Below are 21826 nucleotides of genomic sequence, written 5' to 3' on the forward strand. Positions count from 1 at the left end.
GAGGCTGTTCATTCTCCCTGCTTCCCCTACTGCCGCCCCAGAGACAAGGAGAGCAGCCTCCCAGCGGCCTGCTGGTTTGTAAAAGAGTCAGGTGTGGGAGGTTGCATCTCGTGCTCCTCTGGACTCATGGTCTGCAAGGATGTGTGACAAGTGTGGCTGTAGGTCGATGAGCTGTGTGTGGCTGGTAACGAGCAGTGGATGAGCCAGCGGGAGCAGCAGGTGGCCCGGGCCCCAGGGATGAACATGGGGGAGCCGGGTCTGATGTAGGCAGGAAGGAGACATCAGCAGCAGCAGCCCTGGGGCATCGGGGCACGGGGTACGGGGGTGGGGGCAGAGACAAGCCAGAGATGCCTGGATGATCCATTCTGCTGAAATAACAACCTTGAATCCAGGGCTGGGCCTGGCTGTGGCTTGGCCTGGCCAGGGCTGGTGAGCAGCAGGTGTGCTGACTGCAGTTGAGAAGCCATCAGTGTCAGACCAGAGTCCCCGGGCTCTGCACCTGAGGCTGCTGCGAGAGGAGAGCGATAGGGGCTCAGGCATGTCGAGGAGGTAGGTGGGCACGTGGAGGTGGGGCTCCAGGAAGGGGACATGAACACAGCAGGCCTTGGAGCTTCCTCCTTCAGGGGCAGGGGCAGGAGGACGTCCACCTGGCTTCACCACGAAGGGCCTGAGAGCATGGCATGGCGGGAGAAGCAGATCTGGAGAGAAGGCCGGCTAGTCTGCGTAGGGAGGGGGAGGAACGGGTTGAAGAGGAAGAATTCCTGACGCAAACTCTGGAAGGGAAAGAATGATAAATCCAATTACACAAACATGAGCAACTTCCAAAGACCAATTACAAAAACAATCACAAAGTCCCCACCAACATGGCTGAAAGTAAAACAATCAGCAGAGAAGAAATATTTGTCACCTGCAGACCATGACAGACAGAGGATTTTATTTTAAAGCACGCTACAAATCACTAAGAAAAAAGCCCCAAAGAAACAGCAATCTGGAAAAGGACACAAAGAGGGAACGTGCAGAAGAGGAAGTGCCAGCAGCTGCCAAACCCACGGTCCACAAAATCCTGGATCAAATGGGCAGGAGACGACATGACAAGGTGCCACTCTCTGCCCATCGGTTTGGCACAGATTTAAAAACAAGGACCCGGTATTGCCAAGGGAAAGAGCCCTGTGGGTGAGGGCATCAGTTGGACAATGCCTATCAACTTCTAGAATAATCATGTGTGCTTCCTTTTGATCCAAGAATCCCGCTGGAGTGGATTATTCCTGTAGAAATGTTTGCTCAGGTGTGCGAAGATACCTGCATAAGACTTTTCATCTCAGCATTGTGTGTGATGCTGATGCCACAGCATAGTGCCAAGATACCTTATGGAGAGGACCCGGAAGGCCTGGCCAAGGTTGGGGGCCGTGGTGCTGTGGTCCCTGCCTAGAGGACGCCTGGCTGGTGCAGGGCAAGAGGGAGGTGGTCCTGGAGGCAGCATTGCCTTGATCTAACCACAGGAGCGCACTGGACAGGGGTACTGTGCATGTGGGATCGGGGTCCCCCAGTCCCCACATGCCCCCTCGTGCCCAGCAGCATTGAGCAGGTGTCTTAGCCATTCTGACCTCCATATCCGATATCCTCTGTGAAATGGGGTGTGACAGAACTCCCTCTTGGACTCCTGAGATCCTGGCATGTGTAGCGCTGTGTCAGGTGCAGTTCTAGGCCCTCTACCTTCACTGGGCTTAGGTAGCCTCCTACCAAAGGAGCATGAGAAGACACAAAGAAGCCAAGCAATTGCATGAGGTCACACAGCTGCCCAGTGGCCGCAGAGGACACAGCTGGTGTCCCATCCATCAGTCACCAACCCACCCCATGCAGGATTCGCCTCTTCACGTCTGGGACACCCGAGCAGGATCCTTGGGCTGCTTCTCCCAGCTGCAAGGACGGGCAGGCGCCACAGCTGGAGGCCTGGAGAGTCCCTGCCCCGGGAGAGGGTCTCAGCCAACAGTGGCTGTGGGGGTGGTGGACAGCTACTCCAGCCCCTTGCTTCTCAGTGGGGCAACCTCTGGGGCCTGCTCCACACTGTCTCCTAGGGCTCCCCGCAGCATGGAGCCTGGCGCTTCACTGGTAACTGCCTTGATAACGCATACTTTACTCACTTCTTCCCTTCCCTGCCTCTCATGCCCTCCCCTGGGGCTTCCTGCATCTCCTAAACCAAGCACTTGCTCTGGAATCCTTGTCCTGGTGTCTGACTCTGAGCCGTCGCCGGAGACAGTGACAAAGCCAGAGTTGGGCCAGAAAGTCGGGTTCCAGAACCTACTTTTTAAAAGTTTTTTGTTTTTGTTTTGATTTGTTTTGTTAAATAAAGAGGCAACGGGATCTTGCTTCGCTCTGTCATTCAGGCTGGGGTGCAGGGGGCAGGCAGCCTCGAACTCCTGGGCTCAAGCCATCCTCCTGCCTCAGCCTCTCCAAGCGCTGGGACTGCAGGTGTGACCCACTGCAGAATCTGTTCAGTGGGGCGGCTGGACTGGTTTCGACCCACTGGACTGGTTTGCAAAACTCCCTACCTGGCACAGTCTCTGGACATTTTCCTAGATTGTGACAAGGGGCTGCTGCCAGAGGAGAGTGAGGGACCCTTAACCCCCTGTGCCCCTCTGTCCCTGGGTCAGAGCCTGAAATTTATCGCACCCACCAACCCCAGGGACAAAGTCCTCTGCACAGGGCAGGCAGCCAGCCCCTGGACCAAGGCCTCAGGAAGGTAAAGAAGCTGGGTCCCGGCCGGGCGCGGTGGCTCAAGCCTGTAATCCCAGCACTTTGGGAGGCCGAGACGGGCGGATCACGAGGTCAGGAGATCGAGACCATCCTGGCTAACACGGTGAAACCCCGTCTCTACTAAAAAATACAAAAAACTAGCCGGGCGAGGTGGCGGGCGCCTGTAGTCCCAGCTACTCGGAGGCTGAGGCAGGAGAATGGCGTAAACCCGGGAGGCGGAGCTTGCAGTGAGCTGAGATCCGGCCACTGCACTCCAGCCTGGGCGACAGAGCCAGACTCCGGCTCAAAAAAAAAAAAAAGAAGAAGCTGGGTCCCCCCGTGCTCATCACTTGACTTCGGTCCGGGGCAAGCGGTCCAGGGCTCCTCCCACCTAAACTGGTTCCTCCCAGCCCCATCTAGAGCCTGGGGGGGCGGGGGGGGGAGGGCAGAGGAGCCTAGTGCTTAGGTCAGCGGCGCCACCTGCTGGTAACTATCAGGAGGTGCTGGCACCTGGTTCTCTGCTGGATGCCAGGCATCCACTCTGGAGTATCCAGGGCTGTCACCCAGGAGGGCTGTCTCGCAGGAGGGCTCTCACCCAGGGAGGCTGTCACCCAGAGAGGCTGTCACCCAGGAGGGCTGTTACTCAGAAGGGCTATCACCTAGGGGGCTGTTTCAGGAAAGCTGTCATCCAGCCGGGCTTTCACCCAGGGCTGTCATCCAGGGGGTCTGTTACCCGGGACTGTCACCCAGGAGGCATGTCACCCAAGAGGGCTGTCTGCCATTTGGGTTGTCACCCAGCAAGGGCTGCCACCCAGGGCTGTTAACCAGGAGGGTTGTCACCCAAGGCTGTCACCTCTGGCTGTCACTCAGGAGGGCTGTCACCCAGGAGGAGCGGCTGCCCACCCACAGGTGCCTAAGGGCCTTTAGATAAGGTCTGCTTCAAGCTGCTGGGGAGTGCTTCAAGCTGCTACGCCAGTCATCACACAGTATTACAAAGGGGGTTTAACACAACAGAAGTTTATCCTGTCAAGCCAGAGTCCAGGATCGAGGGGTCGGCAGGTTCTGCCCCTCCTGGCCCCTTCCCTGGCTTCTGCTGGTGCCTGGAAGCCCTCAGTGTTCCTGGGCTCTGGATGCAAACTCTGCCTCCGTCTTCACGTGGTCTTCCTTCCTATGTCTCTGTCCAAATATCTCCTGCCTTATAATGATACCAGTCACTGGGTTAGAGCCCTCCCTAATCCAGCAAGACCTCATCTTTCCTTGATCACATCTGTGAAGACCCCATTTCCAAATCAGGTCACGTTCACAGGTGCTGGATGGACATGACTTTTGGGGAGGTCGCTACTGAACTCAGTACAGAGGTCAGTTCAAACACAGCCCCCTCCCCTCAAAAAAAAAAAAAAGGAAAATTTCCCACCAGAATGCAGGTTTACAGCTTACGCTAGAAAATCAGAGCTGCCTAATCAATCAGTGTAATCCATTGCATTACAAGAATGAAGGGAGAAACATGATTTTTTTTCTCTCTTTTTTTGAGACAGGGTCTCCTTCTGTCACCCAGGCTGGAGTGCAGTAGTGCGATCTCAGCTTGCTGCCACCTCCACCTCCTGAGCTCAAGATCCTCCCACCTCAGCCTCTTGAGTAGCTGACACTACAGGCATATACCACACCACCATGGCTGGCTAATTTTTGTATTTTTTGTAGAGACAGGGTCTCCATGTTGCCCAGGCTGGTCTCTAACTCCTGGGCTCAAGTTATCTGCCTATCTTGACCTCCCAAAGTGCTGGGATTACCGGTGTGAGCCACCACACCCAATTGATAAAGCACATTTATTAGTTTATAGTTTATACTTTAAAACAAAGATGATAACAGCCCTTTCCCAAAACAAACGTCCTTCTCTCCTGGGGACTAGACTGCCTTTGTAAGACTAACAAATTAGCCACAAGATTAGAAGTTATGGTTTAGGACTCATGCAGCTGGAGGCTACAAGATTCTGCCCTTCCCCAAATTGCTCCTGGGAATTACATCCCTATTGTAAAACCTAAGATCAGTGCTTGAGAGGTTTGCACTTGATGGATCAGCTGGCACCACCCAGATTGATAAACTGACTCATTTGATTTTATGGCTCTTACCCAGGAACTGACTCAGCTCAAGAAGACAGCTTCGACTCCCTGTGATTTCATGTCTGACCCAAGCAATCAGCGCTCCCCACTCACTGGCCTTCCCCACCACCTACCAAATTATCCTTCCAAACTCTGATCTCCAAATGCTGATGGATCATGCAAATGGAGACTGATTGGAGTATAACTCTGGTCTCTCCTACAGCCAGCTCTGCATGAATTACTCTTTCTCTATTGCAATTCCCCTGTCTCAATAAATTGGCTCTGTTGAGGCCACGGGCAAGGTGAACCTGTTTGGCAGTTACAGGGGTACCCCTGCTTTCCTGGGGTGTCCACCACAGAGTGTGGAACACAGGTGTGTGGGCCTTTCTGGCTGCTACCTGTGGTTTGGCCAAGCCCTGCCTCCCCCATGTCCCCCTGGGCTCCATCCTGTCTCCACTTGCATTTAGGGGTGGCTGCTGCTCTGGGAACATTAGAATCCAGAAGAGAGATGGAGCCACATTAGTTTTTTTCAGGCATCTTTCTAAATGTTTGTATCCAGTGAATCTCCCTTACTCACTGTGGCATTGCCTTTCTAAGCAATTACCTCTGTGCCTGCTGCTAAAGAACTTCTTACAGCAGCCCTGGGCACTACCATGGGCATTAGGTCCTGTGTTTGATGTGCTTTTGTGATTTTACTTTGTTAGAACCAAATACTTACATGATGGGTTTGGGAATCTCTCTTCTTTTACCTCCCGATCCAATAAGAAATTCAGGAAACCAGTTTGTGACAAACTGCATCTGGCCACTAAGGGAGCCACTGGATGACCCCAACACATTCACACCAGTGTATGAAAACTTGCCTGCATTTTGGAGAAGATAAATGGGCTTTCCCTCTTCAGATGCTTGAAGGGAGCGCTTTGAGCCGAGTAGAACGTGACCTCCCTCCAGCCCCGGGGCCCTCGGTGGACCTGGGGGGCCGGGCAGGCACTGGAACCTCCCTGGATGTTCCCTCCTGCACCAGCACCACTGCAACATAGAGACCCAAGTGTGATTTATTTTGGCTTGGTGTGTATCCTTTTCATTGTGTAAAACTGCTGTTCTTTTGACAGTTCAGAAGACTGTTTTATTTACTATAACTTTGAAAACAAAAATTGTAAAAAAACATTCCCATGACTGTGCTGTAGTTGGAGACTTTATTACCAACATATTTACACCTTCCTTTCCCCTCTCATTTTCAGGAGCTGTTTCAGGACTCCTCCTGCTCCCCTAATAACTTGAGTCTTTCTTATGTCATAATAAAGCTACATTTTCTTCTGAAAACTGGCAGATTCTCCCTTCCTAACACAGACAACCGAGGAGAGGGTGGCAGGAGGGAGAAGAGCAGCCAGGGCACACCGGCCTGCATGGGGGCGTCCCTGGTCGGAGTCAGTGGCCAGAGCTGCAGCCTGCCTTTGTGCCCAAAGTCTTGTCTGGGTGTCAGGAAAGCCACGCACTCACATTTCACCCCTTTCCGTGACCGGCTCGCTGTTCGATGACCCTCGTTCCTTCTTTTTTGAGCAGGAAGGTGTCATCTAGGACTCTGTCCTTGGGTGTACACAAAAGTCATCTGAGGCCCTTGACGTACAGGAATCCTTGCCAACCTTGGATTGCAAGACCCAGGCTATGATAGCAATGTGCATTTTGTAGCAAGCTCCCTGCTTGATTGGAGAGTCATAAATAGAAAGAAATACTATAATCAGTGGAAAGAAGATGTGCACAGCTATTCAAGAGCATGATTCTGTGACATGATCACGAGGTGGGGGTGGACCTCTATGACATCCTCTCCCAGCAGCCCTACATACTTCCTCAGTGGGTCAGGAGTCTCCTACTTGGCCTCATCTTTGATTCTGAAGCCTCTGAGTTCTGAGTAGTTCTTCCCCCTCCTTTTTCAGATGACTCTGTGGCAAACCTTTGTTTGATTCTCTTTGCATGAAAACACCAAGAACACCAGAGAACACCCTGGGTTTCAGACTTAGCCCTGTCTCTTCATATTAAATAGAACTACTGTTGTGTTCCCCTGGGGGAAGCTTCACTCTGCCTGGGTCCTCAGACCTTTCAACCAGCGAAACTCCATTTCTCCAGGACAGGCATAGGAAAACTCTATGACTGAGAGGTTCCGTGCAATACTGCACATCGTCCACTTTTACACCCTCACTTTCAGAACTACACCTGCTGGCTTTCGGAGTGTCAGCACCATATGCTGGTTTCCAGTGGAAAGCATAACATTTATCTTGTAAAACAAACCACCACTTCAGGGTAACTGAGCGATCCTAAGCCCAGTTGCTTCCGAGTGGCGGCTGACATAGTGAGAACAGTTAGTTCCCTGATCAGGGGCCATGGCTCCATGTCCCTCACTGTGAATAGGGTACCCTGGTCACAAGCAATGCCCTGTGGGCTGCTGTGATGGCAACAGGCAGGGCCAGCGAGTCTGTGTCCAAGTAGGGGCTCCCTGCAGTGAAGGCCGATCTCAGCCCTCTCCACAGTGCGGACAGCCTGCCCACAGGTGGCCAACCGGTCCTCCTGGGAAACAGTGCCAGCCCAGGGATCGACCAAGTCTCTCATCAGCAGATGGGGCACTTGGCAGTGGTGTCGGCCCGGTCAGCCTGGTCAGGGCACGAGCAGGATGCTGAGTCTCTTAAGTCTCATTCCTGTCTGATGGCCACTTTGTGGGCCCATCCAGCAAGCATGGTGGCCAGGGAAAGGAGCTGACTCCATCCACCTGGCGTGCCGTTTTCCCCACCTCAGGATCAAGAGCATCCTCTGCAGGGATTCTCTTTGGTGGGAACATGGGAATGTAGATGAAACTATCTTCACAGTGTGAGCTGCTGAGGCAATGACTGCAGGGCGCCCCCGCCCTCTGGGAAGCCGAGCTGGAAGGCGCTTGGCAGTGGTGCCTGCTGTGGCTGCAACAGGGGCTAGGCTGCAGGACAAGGCTTCCAGGAGGGGGGTGGTGCGGCAGGCAGGGCTGCGAAGCCTCCAGGTGCCATGTTGGCATAGTGGACTAGGGCACTTGGGGCGCTATTGGGCCAGGCTACGGGGTGCAGACTGCCTGCACTGCAGCAATGAGGCCGGGAAGAGGCAGCAGTGTTCACAGCTGTTGACCCCCTTGAGCCAGCCCCCAACATCCTCATCACTGCACGGGCTCAGCGTCTCTGGCCTGGCTTACCCAGGTTCTCTGATGTGAATCCTTACAGCATCAGGGCTTGCAGTGCCCTGGTCCCCTGCGTGGTCACCTGGAGGCCTGCGGTGCCCCTCTCCTCCTAGGACTCGGGTTGAAGCCAGGTCCCACTGAGCCTGGGACTTGGGCCCTGGAGGAGGGACTCTGACCCACAGGTGGGGTCAGGGGCCCCAGGGCATGCTGCTGGCTGGCTGGGGTTGTGGGAACCCCATGCTCAGCCTTCCCTCCTGAGGCCTTGATGGGACCAAGTCCCCCATTGAATGGGATTTCTCAAGGCCCACAAGCCAAAAATATAAAATAAAAATAAAATAGCAATAAAAACCAAGGTCCAGCAGCCATCTGGGGCTGTAAGGCAGCTGGGCGGGTACTGCCTGGGCTCCTTCCATTCCAAGGTCTTCTTCTACCGAGGGGAGTCACAGGCAGGTGCCACCTTGCTGCTGGGGTGTCTCTTGACCGGCCTCTTCTCTGTTCTAAGCCAGGGCAGGGCCTGGTGTCAGGGTCCCAGTGGGCTCGCTGGGTGGGGTCTGTCTTTTTGTTCCAAGGCTGTCCACAGATGATGGAGAAGTGACAGAGTCCCAGGAGCCATGCTCAAAATGGCAGCACAGGAAACATGGACTCCCGACATGCAGGTCTGTGTGGAGCTGTGGCATAGCGTTCCCGGACAAGTGTTTCCGTGTAATACAAAGCCTGACCTCACCGGGGGACAGGCTGCCCTCATCTTGAGCTTCTGGGCCCCTCAAAGAGTGGCTTGCTGCCCTGGGTTCTGGGGAAGCCCCCTTGTGCTGCTGGGCCTCAGCCTCGGTCTTAGGGATAGTCCTGTCCAGCCAGGCTGGGGGAGGACAAGGCTTTTGTCCCAGGAGGACTGATGGCATGAGCTCCTGGAGCTGAGCTGGTGGGGTGGGGAGGGCCAGTCTGTCCCCCTCACAGAGGGGCCCAGTGCCAGGGGTCACCCTCGAGGACCCTCACTCCATCTTAGCCGAAAAAAAGAAACAACATCTTCACCAAGCCCATCAGGTCCCTTCAGGGTGGGCCCCACAGACCTGGGCCTCTGGAGTCCTCGGGGTCCTTGTGTGGCCCCCTGGCCTGACACTGAGGATGATGCCCTTGCAGGCTGCTGATCCCAGGGCGAGGGCTGTGTGTAGCCTGGGGTGGGGGAGCTTTCAGAGCACCTTGCATGGGGGCCTGTCTCCACAGCAGGTGAGAAGTAAATGGCCACAGCTTCCCCTCTGCCCTCCAGTCCGTCCACCCCATGCCAGGGCTGGACCGATCACATACCAGGGCCAGACCGATCCCATGCCCAGCTGAACTCTTGGTGCTGGCTCTGCGTCAGGGCTTCCCCCATCCCCTCTGCCCAAATCCTCTCTGGGTCAGGGACACTGATTCTCTTGTCCCCCTGGCTTATTGTCCTGACACCCTTGGAGGGGCACTCAGGAGTGAGGGGCCCTTGCTGCTCTCTGAGGTTGCTTGGAGGTGGGGGTGGGGGCTTCCACAGCTGGGTCTGACTGCCCCAGTGCCCTTCAGGGCCCTTTGAGGGGGTGAGGGGGACAATGTGGAAAGTCGGGAAGGGGTGTTATGGGGTCCTGCCCACAACCCCTGTCTGTCCACACAGCATGTCCAGCACACACACACATGTGCTCAGCGCCTGCCCTGAGGACCGGCAGACCCATTTGAGTTTCTTAGAGTAGAGGAAGAAGAGGTGCAGGAGGAAGGCCAGGTAGGAAGGCTGGTGGGGCCTGGGCACTCCCCACCACTGACTGTCCCAGAGGGTGACTTGGGAGGGGACCCGGTGCTGGGGCTCACCTGGGGGTGGCAGGTCCCAGTGTTTCCTTGTGAGTTCCTTCATGGAGGTTTGAAGGTTCCTGAGGACTGCGTTGTCCTCCAGGGCCCAGCTCTGACAGAGTCGCTCCTGAAACTCCCAGACGGTGCTCCAGGAAAGCTTCATGAGGCGCTCTAGGGACAGGGCAGGCATCAGGCCAGGAGGATTCCCTGTGGGGGATCTGTGCCTGCACCCAATTTCAACCAGGCCCACCTCCCACTAGGTGGTGCCTGGTCCTTCTTGGCCACCCTGGGATCCAGCTGTGCACAGGAGGTGACAGCTGGGGAAGGCTAGGCAGGGAAGTGCTCACCACACTCCTGACTTTCATCTGGGTCATGTCGAGGGTGGACTCAGTATGATCATGCCTTGCCCAGCCCACCAGGCCAGACCCCCCTATCAGGACAGAGGAGAGAGTCATGGGGACAGTGGGAGGACACTTCCCTCAAGCCAGTTGGGATCTGTCCTGCGTGTTCCCTCCCCTGGTCACCCTTGGGCACACAGGACTTACCCCTGTGTATTTTGAATGATGCATGCTCCATGGCTGTCAGTACCCGCTCGCCCTCCAAGATAAACACATCCCACAGTTGCAGGGTGAGCCCGAAGGATTTCTGTGGGGACAGCAGGTATGGGAGGACCTTGCCTTTCCAGGCTGGGGCTGGTGGCCTGAGCAGGGCCCACTGGGGTTTCAGTCCCCTGGAGTCCTGGGGACCCCTCTCCATGGGATGAGACCCTCCCATAAGACTGAGTCAGACAAGGTCCTGTAGCTCCTCATGGGGGGGCTCATCTCAGCAGCGCTGCGGCTTCCGGAAGGAGGGACTTCCTGAGGATTTGGGGCTTCCTGGGGTCCTCCCAAGTCGGGTCCTGCCCTAGTCTTCCCACGAGGCTGGGCCTGAGTCCTGGCCTCTGCCATGGGATGCCCCTCTTGGGCAGGGCCTGGCTTGTGAGCCCTGCAGGAACCTGCCTGTGCCTCCTGCGACCTGGGGGTGAAACAGGTCCTCCTGGGGGAGCTGGACCCCTGGGCTGAGGGAGCCGGGCACTGCATCCCTGGGCTGGCGTCTCCCTGTGCCTCCTTACCCTACCAATGAAACACCAGAGGAGCCTCATCAACGTGGAACCCTCAGTGCACAGCCCTTCCTTGCCCTGAAGGGAGGAGCAGAGGTGCTCAGGGCCCCCTGGGCTACCCTGAAGTCCTCCCACTTTCAGTCCCCTCTGCAGACTCTTCTCCAAGCAGCAGAACCCAGGGCAGTGGCCAGGGATCCCCCAACCCCTGCCCCATACCCAGAAGCCCGATGGACACACTTCCTTCAGCCCTGCTCAGCCAGAGCTTGGCCCTGGTCCCAGTGCCTCTGCCTCCCTCAGGGCAGGAAAAAGAAACCCAACTCCGAACCCACGGAGAATCCCCATCCCAGGTCAGGCCATGGCTGGGACTTGGCCTCTTGTCAGCTCCATGAGGGACTCGAGCTGCCCCTGGCTCTTGGGACCCAGGGCCTCTGGGGAGGAGCAGAGGGTGTCGTCCACTCACCAGGTATCTCATGATCTTTGGGAAGGACTTGTGCAACACCTGCTCCTGGTGTGATAGGAGCCTCCAGAGCCAGGCAGTATTTGGGCTGTAGAATACTGAGAAGCCCCCAACCCATCACCCCATCAGAGTCCACTCCCAAGAGCTGGGTAGTGGCAGAGGACCCTGGGCCCTGAGGCCTCCCTGCCTCTATCTGGTGACCCCGTCACACGGTCTCAGCCCTGGGGAGGAGGGCCCTAGTTGGAGGTGGTGCCCAGTGGCATCCTGGGCTGAGGTGCCAGGAGAGCAGGCCTGCCTTTGATGCTTTGGGACAGGGCAGAGGCAGGCAGGTGCCAGTGGGGAGAACGGGGTGGGTGCTGGGGGCTATGTGGTCATCTCCTGGATGTGATGTCAGGCTGTGGGACATGGGATGCATGGGGGACATTACCCTCTGGGCTTCATCGGCCCATTCGTGGGCAGGGAGAGTGGCTGGCAGCGCAGCCAGCTGGGAGGCAAGAGGACACTCAGGGAGTTGAGCAGTGCCTGCACAAAGTTGGGACTGGCTTCAGGGAACAAAGGCCAGCCAGGGGGAAGTATCAATGACCTCTGCTATTGGAGGTGAAAGGCATCTGACTTGAGGTAAGAGGGTCCCTGTCCAGACCCAGGCTGCTGTGGGACCTCAGCAGGGACATCCTGGAGGCTCCAAACAAGCTGGGATGCAAGTAAGGCGCCTTGCCAGGAAGTCAGGATCGCCAGCCAGGGTGGCCGTCCCCTGGCGTGGCTGTGTAAGGCCCCAGGGGCAGCTGTCCACCTACCCTGCAGGGAGTGCCCCTCACCGACCAGCAGCTGGGCCAGCACCCAGAAAGCATCTTCCTCCAGCAGATACAGGAGGAGGATGGCAGTGACGTGGCTCAGGTCCCTGTGGTAGCCCACCTCCTGCAAGAGCCAGAGTCACCGTGGAAGGGTGTCACCTGGGAGGGCTGAGGCCACCTGGGAGGACTCATGTCACCAGAGATGGCAGAGGTCCTCAGGGACACCTGCCTCAAACCCCCGGGGATTTGGGGTGGGCATGAGGACTGAGCAGGTCACGTATGACTCAGCTGACAAGGATCCTGGGGGGACTCCTGCAGCGAGCATCTAAGCTCACAGGGCCCTAAAGGGCACAGGCAGGGATTGTTCATGCTCCCTCCCTTGGGCCAGGCTGGGGAGGCCTCTGTGCCAGGCCTGGAGCAGCACCTGTGAACTGCACCCACCGTAAGGGCAGGCGTGGGGCACTGACCACCACACAAAGGATCCTGCAACCGCCCAAGGGCTGCCTGCCAGGCACAGGAGGGCAGCTGGGTCCAGACTCCGTGTGGGCAGCCCATGGAGTTGGCTCAGCCAATCTCCCTGCCTAGAATGGTCTGGAAAGTGGGGGTGGAGCAGGAGCAGCCACCTGGGTGACACCCTCCCTGTCTGCTGCACTCCTTTGAAGTTCAGGGAAAGGGAAAATTGGATCTCTGCCTGGTTTCTGGTGAAGAAAAGGCTTCCTCAGGATGCAAACTCATTTCATGACAAGAGCCTGGCCCATCAGGCACCTCAGCAACTTGTCAAACCTGTCTCCTGTGAGGACCATCTGCATGCAACCCTGCCAAGCTCCTGGGCTTTGGGGCAACACCAGGAGGGGAAGGTCATTTCTTCATTTGAGACATGGTGGTCAGGTTCAGATGACACCAGGAGTCTGGGCTTCAACCATTTTCTGTCTCAGTTTGATCCCTTGCACCGCCCCCTTGCTTGGGTGTCCACGCCAGCAGTGAGCTTGAGTCCTGCCTACTGTGTGCTGGTGGGTCACGAACACTGAATTTTCCAGAAGTGCTGACACCCCCAAGAGACACCCATGCCTGTGAATATGGGCACATGGCCCAGGAATATCGCTGCCCGGGAATACTCACAGGGTTATATGCAGAATAGGCCACGAGGATGTCACATAATTCCTGCTGCCTAGAAAAGAGGGAAAAGAGGGGTTTTTTTGGTTTTGTGCAGATGTTGTCAGTTTCATTTTGTCTGCAAACCCGGGCAACAAACACAATTCTGGGTTCAGATATTCTCCCAAATAAGCAGTGAACTCTTCAGGACACCTGGTTTTTAGGAGTTTTTTCAGTAAAATCCCCATTCCTTACAATGCAAATATCGTAGGTATACAGTTGGATCCGTAATCATTTTCACTCTGGTTGATTTTTTTCTTCCTGCTTTTCTCAGGTTGCAGACATGGAAGTCCAGTCTTTGGGATGTGCAGTTCCATGGTTCTGAACCAATGTGCAGAGCCTCCCGTCCACCACTGCAGCCCCTCCCAGAGCAGCTCCTTCATCCTCCAAGTCCCCAGTGTGTCCCCTTTACAGCTAACGTCTCCCGGCTCCGTCAGCCACTGGCCATCCTGACCTGTTCTCTGTCTCTATGCTTTGCTCTTTCCCAGAATGGCCGATGAATTGGAATCCTGCGATGGTAGCCTGTTGGGTCTGGCTTCATTCCCTCAGCAATATGCATCTAAGTTCCACCCATGGTCCTGTGGACATCGGGGATTCGTTCCTTTTCCTCACTGAGTCATCTTTGTCTGGAGTGGAACCTCCTTCCTCTTAAGTATCCATGTTGAAGAGCATCTCAGTAGCCTCTGGGTGTGAGTGACAATCAATCAAGCGGTGAACGCAGCAGCTTGCAGCTTTTATTTGGGTGTCAGTTTTCAAATCAGTGTGGTCAATATCTGTGACACTTTGGGGATGTGTGGTATGAGGCCACCGAACTTTGTGAGCCACGGCCCATCTGACCTCCAAAGTGGCTGTGCCCTGTCGTGTTCCCACCAGCCATGGGTGAGAGTTTCCAGGGCCCCACATCCTCCCTAGTATTCTGGGCTGTCAGTGTTTCCTGGGAAGGCTCCCGAGTCCCATCACCCCGCCACCTTCCTGGGTAGTTGTGGGTTGTGGAGAGCACTTTTCACCGTTTTGCATAACTTTTTTTGCTGCCTTCTATCTCCTTGGAAGCCACCTGGGTTCTGGCCCCATATGTCCCAGCCCGGCCCAGGGCTTAGAGTCCGGGAAGTGCTCAGTCCATAATGCTGGCTGTTGCCTGGGCCAGGAGAGCCCTTGGCAGCTCTGTCACTCCTCCTGGGTGACCGTGGCCTCTGCCCTGGGGAAGCCCTCATCCCTCTGGATCACCCCATATTTCCTGGGACCCCTGCAGCCCCCATAGGCCTTACTTGAATCTGAATCCTTCTCTAAACATTGTGTGGTTCTACAGGGTATGGCTGACATCTACCTTGATGTGGTGGATGATCCTGGAGGACCTCTTGCCTTTCTCCTTCATGACCTGTAGGGCAGGGCTGAGAGGAGGAAGCAGCCTCAGAACAGACAAAAGACTTCTGGCCCCAAACGGCAGTCATCTTACAGTTAGTACTTCTGGAAGGAAGGGAGGACGGTTTCCTTCTGCAGAAAGCTCCTTTTTTGGCCGGGCGCGGTGGCTCAAGCCTGTAATCCCAGCACTTTGGGGGGCCGAGACGGGCGGATCACGAGGTCAGGAGATCGAGACCATCCTGGCGAACATGGTGAAACCCCGTCTCTACTAAAAATACAAAAAAACTAGCCGGGCGAGGTGGCGGGCGCCTGTAGTCCCAGCTACTCCGGAGGCTGAGACAGGAGAATGGCGTAAACCCGGGAGGCGGAGCTTGCAGTGAGCTGAGATCCGGCCACTGCACTCCAGCCTGGGTGGCAGAGCAAGACTCCGTCTCAAAAAAATAAAAAAATAAAAAAAAAAAAAAGAAAGCTCCTTTTTTGCCTTGTTTCTGAAGCCAGGGAGGTCAGTAGAGCCCAGCGCACCTGTGGTGCCTGTGTCACCATCTGTGCCCAGCATGTGCATCTGAGCACAGCCCCCACCCCCAACCCGGGCTCGACATTCCCTCCAGCTGGAGTCCTGGGCTCCTGACACAGCCTGGCCTATTTGTCCTGCCCTGGCCGAGTGTGGGAGGGCCTTACCTTGTATTTCCCGGGTTCTGGGACTTGACTTTGTCAATGTCTAGCAGGATTGACCACGCCCAGCCTCACACTGCCACGGGAATGCCTTTGTACATGCTTTGAGACAGCTACAGACAGAAGAACACTCCAGTGAGACAGGACGTGTGGTGACTGGGGGAGGAAAGCCGGCAAACAGTCCTGCCGTCCTGTGGTGAGGACTGGGTGCCAACCACCTGCTGAGAGGCAGATGGTGCCATGTCATGGCCATGGGCGCCTGTCTCCTGACTGCAGAGAGCAGTCACAGAGGCCACTCCCTCCCCATGTTACCTTCTTTTCCTTTTGAGATGAAGTCTTACTCTTGTCGCCCAGGCTGGAGTACAGTGGCGTGATCTTGGCTCACTGTAACCTCCACTTCCTGGTTCAAGCAATTCTCGTGCTTCAGCCTCCTGAGTAGCAGGGATTACAGGTGCCTGCAACCATGCCCAGCTAATTTTTGCATTTTTAGTAGAGACAGGGTTTCGCCATGTTGGCCAGGATGGTCTCAAATTCCTGACCTCAGGTAATCCGCCCACCTTGGCCTCCCGAAGTGCTGGGATTACAGGTCTGAGCCACCAGTCTCAGCTGTCATGTTACCTTCCTGCTGTTCTTATATTTGTCCAGTCTCTGAGTATTTTCAGCCACTTGGCAGTGCATTTTATTTCCTAACATCTTTGCTGTCAAATGAACCAGGATGGAGTTAGTGGAGCTGCCAGGCCTCCAGCAGCGGCCCATGGATACTGCGTCCTGGGCTTCAGGGCCCTGAAGGAGCCAGGACACAGCAGACCCTGGCAGCTGAGACTCTCTGAACTAACTGGAGCTGGTGGTCTGGACTGGTGATCGCAGGACATACCATCCTCAGGCCACAAACACCCTGAGTTTTGGTCGGGCCCCGGCCTTTAGCTGGGGACTTGGTGCAAACAGGCAATGACCTCTGAGCCAATATTGTGGTTCTTGGTTTGGGTTTTGGTCAAACGCTCATGGGAACAGAGTCCATCAGGAAAGGCTGCCCGTCCCAGGGATAGCCGTGGCCCACTCACCACTGCCTGGGCCCACGGGCCACCCCCTCTGTCTCACCGACCACTCCTGATTCCTGGTCCCTGGACCAGCCTCCCACGCAGCAGGCACTGGCTCTTACCTTCACCTTCAGGGCATTGACATGGGCAGCTCTGTCTCACTGTAAGGCAACCCAGGCAGAACTGAGGACCTGCCCGGGCCAGGAGCCATCCTTGTCCATGAAAAGGCCCCAGCCCTGCCCATCCACCCTAAGTCTCACCCCGGGACAAAGCACAGGGAAGGAAGACAAGGGCCTCCCTGTACAGCTGATGCCCACGAGGCACGAGGACCCTGGAGAAGAGGGAACTCAAGGCTGGCCTGGCAGGAGCCACTCGGGGCCCGTGGGGTACCTCGGCCCACACAATGGGACTGCTCCTCCTGGGCTGGACGCAACACCCTCTGCGGGAGCTGAGAAAGTCCAGTTCTGAGACGGGATGGGTGCCGCCTAGGGTGGGTGGCCGAGCCCTGACTAACAGCAGTGCCTTGGGAGTGACCACATCACCCACCAGAGTCCAGGGAGCCTGGCCTGAGAGCTGCCCAGCGCCCTGAGGATGTACCTGGAACCCGTCCCACCCGACACTCCCCACAGGCCTTGCAGGGTCTGACCTCCCAGTGTGCACCTGCCTCTGCCTGCATCCTGGCCACTGACCCTGCCTGTTCCCCATCGTCGCCCATCCTGCCTGACGCAGAGACTGTGACCCTATCTCCAGCCACCCTGGCCCTTCCCAGACTCTCTTCCTGTCAGAGCCTAGGCATGAGACCCCCAGGTCTCTAACTGGGCTGCTCAGCGCTGCTGGGGAGAAGCCTGGGGTGACAAGGGTGACCAAGGGCCCTGCAGGCAGTGGAGCTGGCCCCACCACCCCACCTACAGCCTCAGTGAGCTCTCAGGGTCATTGGCTTTCAGCCCTCAGCCTCCTCCCAGTCATTGCAAAAACCAGGACATGGGATGCCTGCCTGTCCTCCCCCTACTGTCCTACCTGCCCCAACTCAGCCCCCCATCCACCCTGCACAGTGCTGACTGAGCCAGTGGGAAGCAGAGTCTCTGGAGGGCCACGCAGAGCCTTGGGGACTGACCAAGTTCCCTCACTGAAGGGTCCCAGGTGAGCTGCTGTTCTCTGACCACCCCACCTGTTTTCCTCCCCAGACTATCAGCTCCACCCTAGGCCAGCTTGGTTCAGGTGCGTTCCAGAAGTGGCAGGTCTCATGGGCTCACCCCGCCCCCCTGCCCCAGGCTCCTCCCTCTCTCCATCCTGTGAGTCCTGAGGGGTCGGCTCCAGGCTGGGCTCCCCTTACCAGGCCCAGGTCCTTTCCCAGCACTACCCCCGGGGCCTTCAGCTGCACGCTGTGTTGTCCCCCTGGCCTCACTATGAAATGCCCAGGCCAGGCCCTACCCTTCTTCTCCCCCAGCCTCCCAGGGTCACAGCCCTTGCTGTCCCCATGCCCCTCCCTATAGGATGCCTCAGCTGGGCCCCCTGAGCCCTTGGAGACCTGCTACACAACTGCCCACAGGCCTGGCCAGGTGTCCCCTTGCCCTGTGGCCACCACCCTCAGATCTTACCAGGGCAAGCCCCAAGGGGACAGGGCCAGACCCACAGGCTGCCGCCTCCTCTCCTACTCATGTGGAGACCTCAGTGCTGAGAGCCCGGGGGCTGACCCAGCCCCTCTCTGTCCCACTCACTCTCCCGAGCTCCCTAGATGGGCCTTGAGGCTCTGCCCTAACCCTGACCCCGGGCTGGACCCGTAGGAGAGGCAGGGAGGAGTTCTGTTCCTGGAGAGGAGATTGGCCTGAGCCGGGGAAACCTGCCCTAACTCAGAGAGACCTTTCTAAAAACAAAACCCGTCCCTGAAGTGAGACTGGTGGGTGGGGGGACAGAGGACTCACCATATAACCCAGAGGCGACCGGTGAATTTCCAGATGTCAACATGCTCATGCTCCATGTCCACTGCTGCCCCAGCTCAGCGTCCCTGTGACCCAGGAAGGGCCAGGGAGACAAGGGCAAGGTGAGGGGCTTGGGGTCCTGAGGGCATGGACAGCCTATCTCCACCCTGTGATCCTGGGGAGCCCAGGACCCTCTGACCAGGCTCTGACCAGTAGAGGAAGTGAGGCCCCACCTTCCTCAGGGAGCAGCCTGACCTGTATCTGCTCATACTTAGTAATGATGATGTTGCCTTGCCCCTGGGTGAGCAGGATATCCGGGTCCTCATCCATCTCCATCCTGGAAGACAAAGTCAGCCAAAGGCTGTGCTGCACCCGAGAGCTCCAGAGAACACCCGAACAGCTCCCACCAGACCCCCAAATGCTGGCCAGACAGGTAAGCCCCATTCCACCGTTGCTCCCTGAGACAAGAGGCTAAACCCAGTGGTCCCACCCCTGCCCTAGTCTCTAGAGTCCCTGCCCTGGACCAGGAGTGGGCTCCTTCCTGAGGACTTGAACACAGGGAGACCTGGACAGAGAGGCCCATTGTTCCCAAATGCTCTGAGACAGGCACACACCTGCCCTGGCAGGACAAACAGCGTCCACCTGCTGAGGGTAAAGGGCCCACGATGGGCTCTTCCGGGCCCTGCAGGCAGTTGGGGTCAGGAACCAGACGTCTCTTTAGGATCAGCCTTCTGGGATCCTTCTGGGACCACGAAGATGCCCAGTTTTCTGTAGGAAGCAAGACATCTGGTGACTGCTCCGTTCTACTCCAGTTCTTACGCACTCTGGCCAGTGAAGCCGCTTCAGGAACAACACCAGCCAAGCAGGAGGGTGTTTAGTTTGGGGAAAAAATGACCTATTGAGTTCAAAGCAGCCTCTTTGCTCGTGGAAACCCCGTCTGAGGTGGAGGACGGCGGACTCCACAATTCCCAGCTGTCAGTACAGGAGGGGGCTTCGTTTTCCTGGATCACCAAGAAAAAAACAAGAGAACTCTGGGGCCTGGAGGACACCCAAGGGGACCATCCTCCTTGGGAATACCTGGGACAAAGGAAGGACAAGGTCTCTAGAGCATCAGACAGAGAAGGTTCCAGTCCCCAAGCCCCTTTGACCAGGAGAGACAATCGTCACCCTCCAGGCAGCCCTCTAGAGCTCCTTCATTTTCCACAACCGCCCGAGGGCAGAGGGCTCCCCACCCCACTCCCAGATGAAGGACCCCATGTGTCCAGGGGGGCTCATGGGGACCATCAGTGACCGCACCTGAAGTCTGAGTTGGTGAGACCTCCTCCTGTGGGGACCCAGCTTCGGGCACAGACTTAGACTGAGAATCACCCCCTCCACCCCATGAAGGTCCAGAACCCCAGGGAAATCTAAGGGAGGGAGGCTGGGATCTAAGGGAGGGAGGCTGCAGAGGTCAGGGCTTGAGTCCAGCATGGCACAGGGCAGGGCTGAGAGCACAGCCCAGGGTCACATCTGGGTCTCTGGGCCAGTCATTACCTCTCTGACTCTAGACATCTCACCTGTGGAATGGCTACATTTGGGGACAGCACCCACCCACGGAGTTGCTGTGAGGATGAAGGAAAAGGCCATCTACAAGGTCAGTGCAGAACCTGCACCTGGCGAGTGCTCAGGGATGCCATGACTCATCCCCACTATGAATAGAGGCAAAGAGGCTCCAAGGACAAACCCTCTGTCTGAGGTCATCCAGCGGCCAGCTGGCCAGGCCTCTGCTAGCCAGGCCCTGCTGAGCAGGCCCCTTGACTATTTCCCCACTGATCACACTTTCACTAAGCCCCAGCGTCCAAGTCTCTGCTGACCAGGCCCCCACTAACCCGACCCATGACGACCAAATCCCCCACTGACCACGCCTCCCTGGCCAGGACTCTGCTGACCAGGTCGCCACTGCCCAGGTCCCAGAGCAGCAGTGCTCAAAGTCCCCTACTCAACTGCCCAAGGGCAGAGGGCTCTTCACCCCACTCCCAGACAAGGGATCCCATGTGTCCAGTGGTTCCCACAATGGCCATCAGTGACCGCACGTGAAGTCTGAGTTGGTGAGACCTCCTCCTGCGGGGTCCCAGCTTAGGGCACAGACTTGGACAGAGGACCACCCCCTCCACCTCACCCATAGGAGCTCTGTCCCAGTGGCCCTTCCAGGGCCAGACTCTGCCCCTTCAGGGGCTGGAACCCCAGGCAGATTTGGAATCCAGGGCAGAGAGGCCACAGAGGTCAGGGCTTTAGTCAAGCACAGCACAGAGCATGGCTAAGAGCACGGCCCAGGGTCACATCTGGGTCCCTGGGCCAGTCACTGCCTCTCTGACCCTAGATCTCACCTGTGGAATGAGTACATTAGGGGACAGCACCTACCCCCCAGAGTTACTGTGACGACGAACGAGACAAACATCTATACCATCAGTGCAGAACGGGCACCTGGTCAGTGCTCAGGGATGACCCTCCTCAGCACCTGCCCCGAGGCCAGCACCGCCCACCAGGTAGCAACTGTCCCAGGTCAACAGGGAGGGAACACAGCAGGTCACACTCACCTGAGTCTGCCGATCCAGCTGTGCCTCTCACTTAGGAAAGCCTCCTCTGTGCAGAACCAGACACCGCTGTGGGTCTTGTCTCCAAGAGCTCCAGGCACAGAAGGCAGCCGGGTAGGCGGCAGGGACTCAGCACCAGTGACATTGCGGGGTCACGACACCCATCACAACGGGCCCCCGCCTGGGTCAGCAGGGCCCAGAGTCAGCATCCTCCACCCCCGAAGCATCAACATATGTGCATGCTGTGTGTTTGTGAACGTGAGCGTGCACACATACGTGGGTGAACACGTGTGCATATGGTGTGTTGCTTCCATGGCTGGGCCAGGTGGCCCCATTCATGTACACACTCAGGTCCTTGTCACTGTCATCCCCGGCCCTGGGCCTGTGGGCAGCCTCAGAGTGTCCACAGGTGCTCCCCAACCTAAGCCCTCCCTAGGTGGGGCAGTCCTGTGGGTGGGGGGCAGAGAATTGAGGGTGGAGGGCAGAGGGCAGGCCCTCTCTTTAGCAGGGGACTCAGCTAGGGTGTAAAGTGCTAGGTCTGTGTGACAGGGCCGGATTCCACACATCTGCTCACCTCCTTCTCCCAGTAGCCCTCTGGGGTGACGTGACTCATCTCCACTACAGATGGCAGCAAGCTAGTTCCAAGGACAAACCCCTGCATGAGGTCACCCAGAGGCCAGCTGGCCAGGACCCCACTAACTAGGCCCCCACTGACCAAGCCCCCCCAAACAGGCCCCTACTGACCAATGCCCCCCCCCACAAGGCCTTCACTGACCAGATCCTGACTGACCAGGCTCTTGATGACCAAGCCCCCAGTAATCAGATCTCCACTGACCAGGTCCCCACTGACCAAGAAGACCCACTGACCAAGCACCCAATGACCAGGTCCTCACTGACAATCCCTCAATGACCAGGCCCCCTGACCAAGTCTCTGATGGCCAT

General features: G+C 57.0%; 1 protein-coding gene and 1 long non-coding RNA gene across 4 annotated transcripts; both read right to left on the reverse strand.

Moving 5' to 3' along the window:
* Positions 1-9847: 9847 nt before the first annotated feature.
* Positions 9848-15746, reverse strand: LOC117086931 (TBC1 domain family member 3E-like). Of its 3 annotated transcripts, XM_033216585.1 has the most exons (7): positions 15362-15746; positions 13520-14699; positions 13292-13340; positions 12176-12296; positions 11385-11479; positions 10371-10470; positions 9848-10255 (listed from the first exon to the last, which is right to left on the reverse strand). In XM_033216585.1, the coding sequence occupies exons 2-7, from the start codon at positions 13705-13707 to the stop codon at positions 10062-10064; spliced, it is 747 nt and encodes a 248-aa protein (XP_033072476.1). In that variant the 5' UTR covers positions 13708-14699; positions 15362-15746; the 3' UTR covers positions 9848-10061. The 3 variants fall into 3 exon arrangements, 2 of the variants coding, with proteins under 2 accessions (XP_033072476.1, XP_033072467.1); XM_033216576.1 differs by lacking the exons at positions 9848-10255; positions 10371-10470 and adding an exon at positions 10541-10937; XR_004438626.1 differs by lacking the exons at positions 9848-10255; positions 10371-10470 and having other exon boundaries at positions 10541-11479; positions 14649-14699.
* A 2826-nt stretch (positions 15747-18572) lies between these two features.
* LOC117086938 lies at positions 18573-21581 on the reverse strand. Its single transcript, XR_004438627.1, has 3 exons — positions 19207-21581; positions 18926-19079; positions 18573-18648 (listed from the first exon to the last, which is right to left on the reverse strand). It is a non-coding gene; the product is annotated as an uncharacterized LOC117086938 (long non-coding RNA).
* Between the last annotated feature and the right edge of the window lie 245 nt (positions 21582-21826).

This window comes from Trachypithecus francoisi, unplaced genomic scaffold (genome assembly GCF_009764315.1).
Source record: "Trachypithecus francoisi isolate TF-2019V2 unplaced genomic scaffold, Tfra_2.0 Contig00601, whole genome shotgun sequence".
NCBI lineage: Eukaryota > Metazoa > Chordata > Mammalia > Primates > Cercopithecidae > Trachypithecus > Trachypithecus francoisi.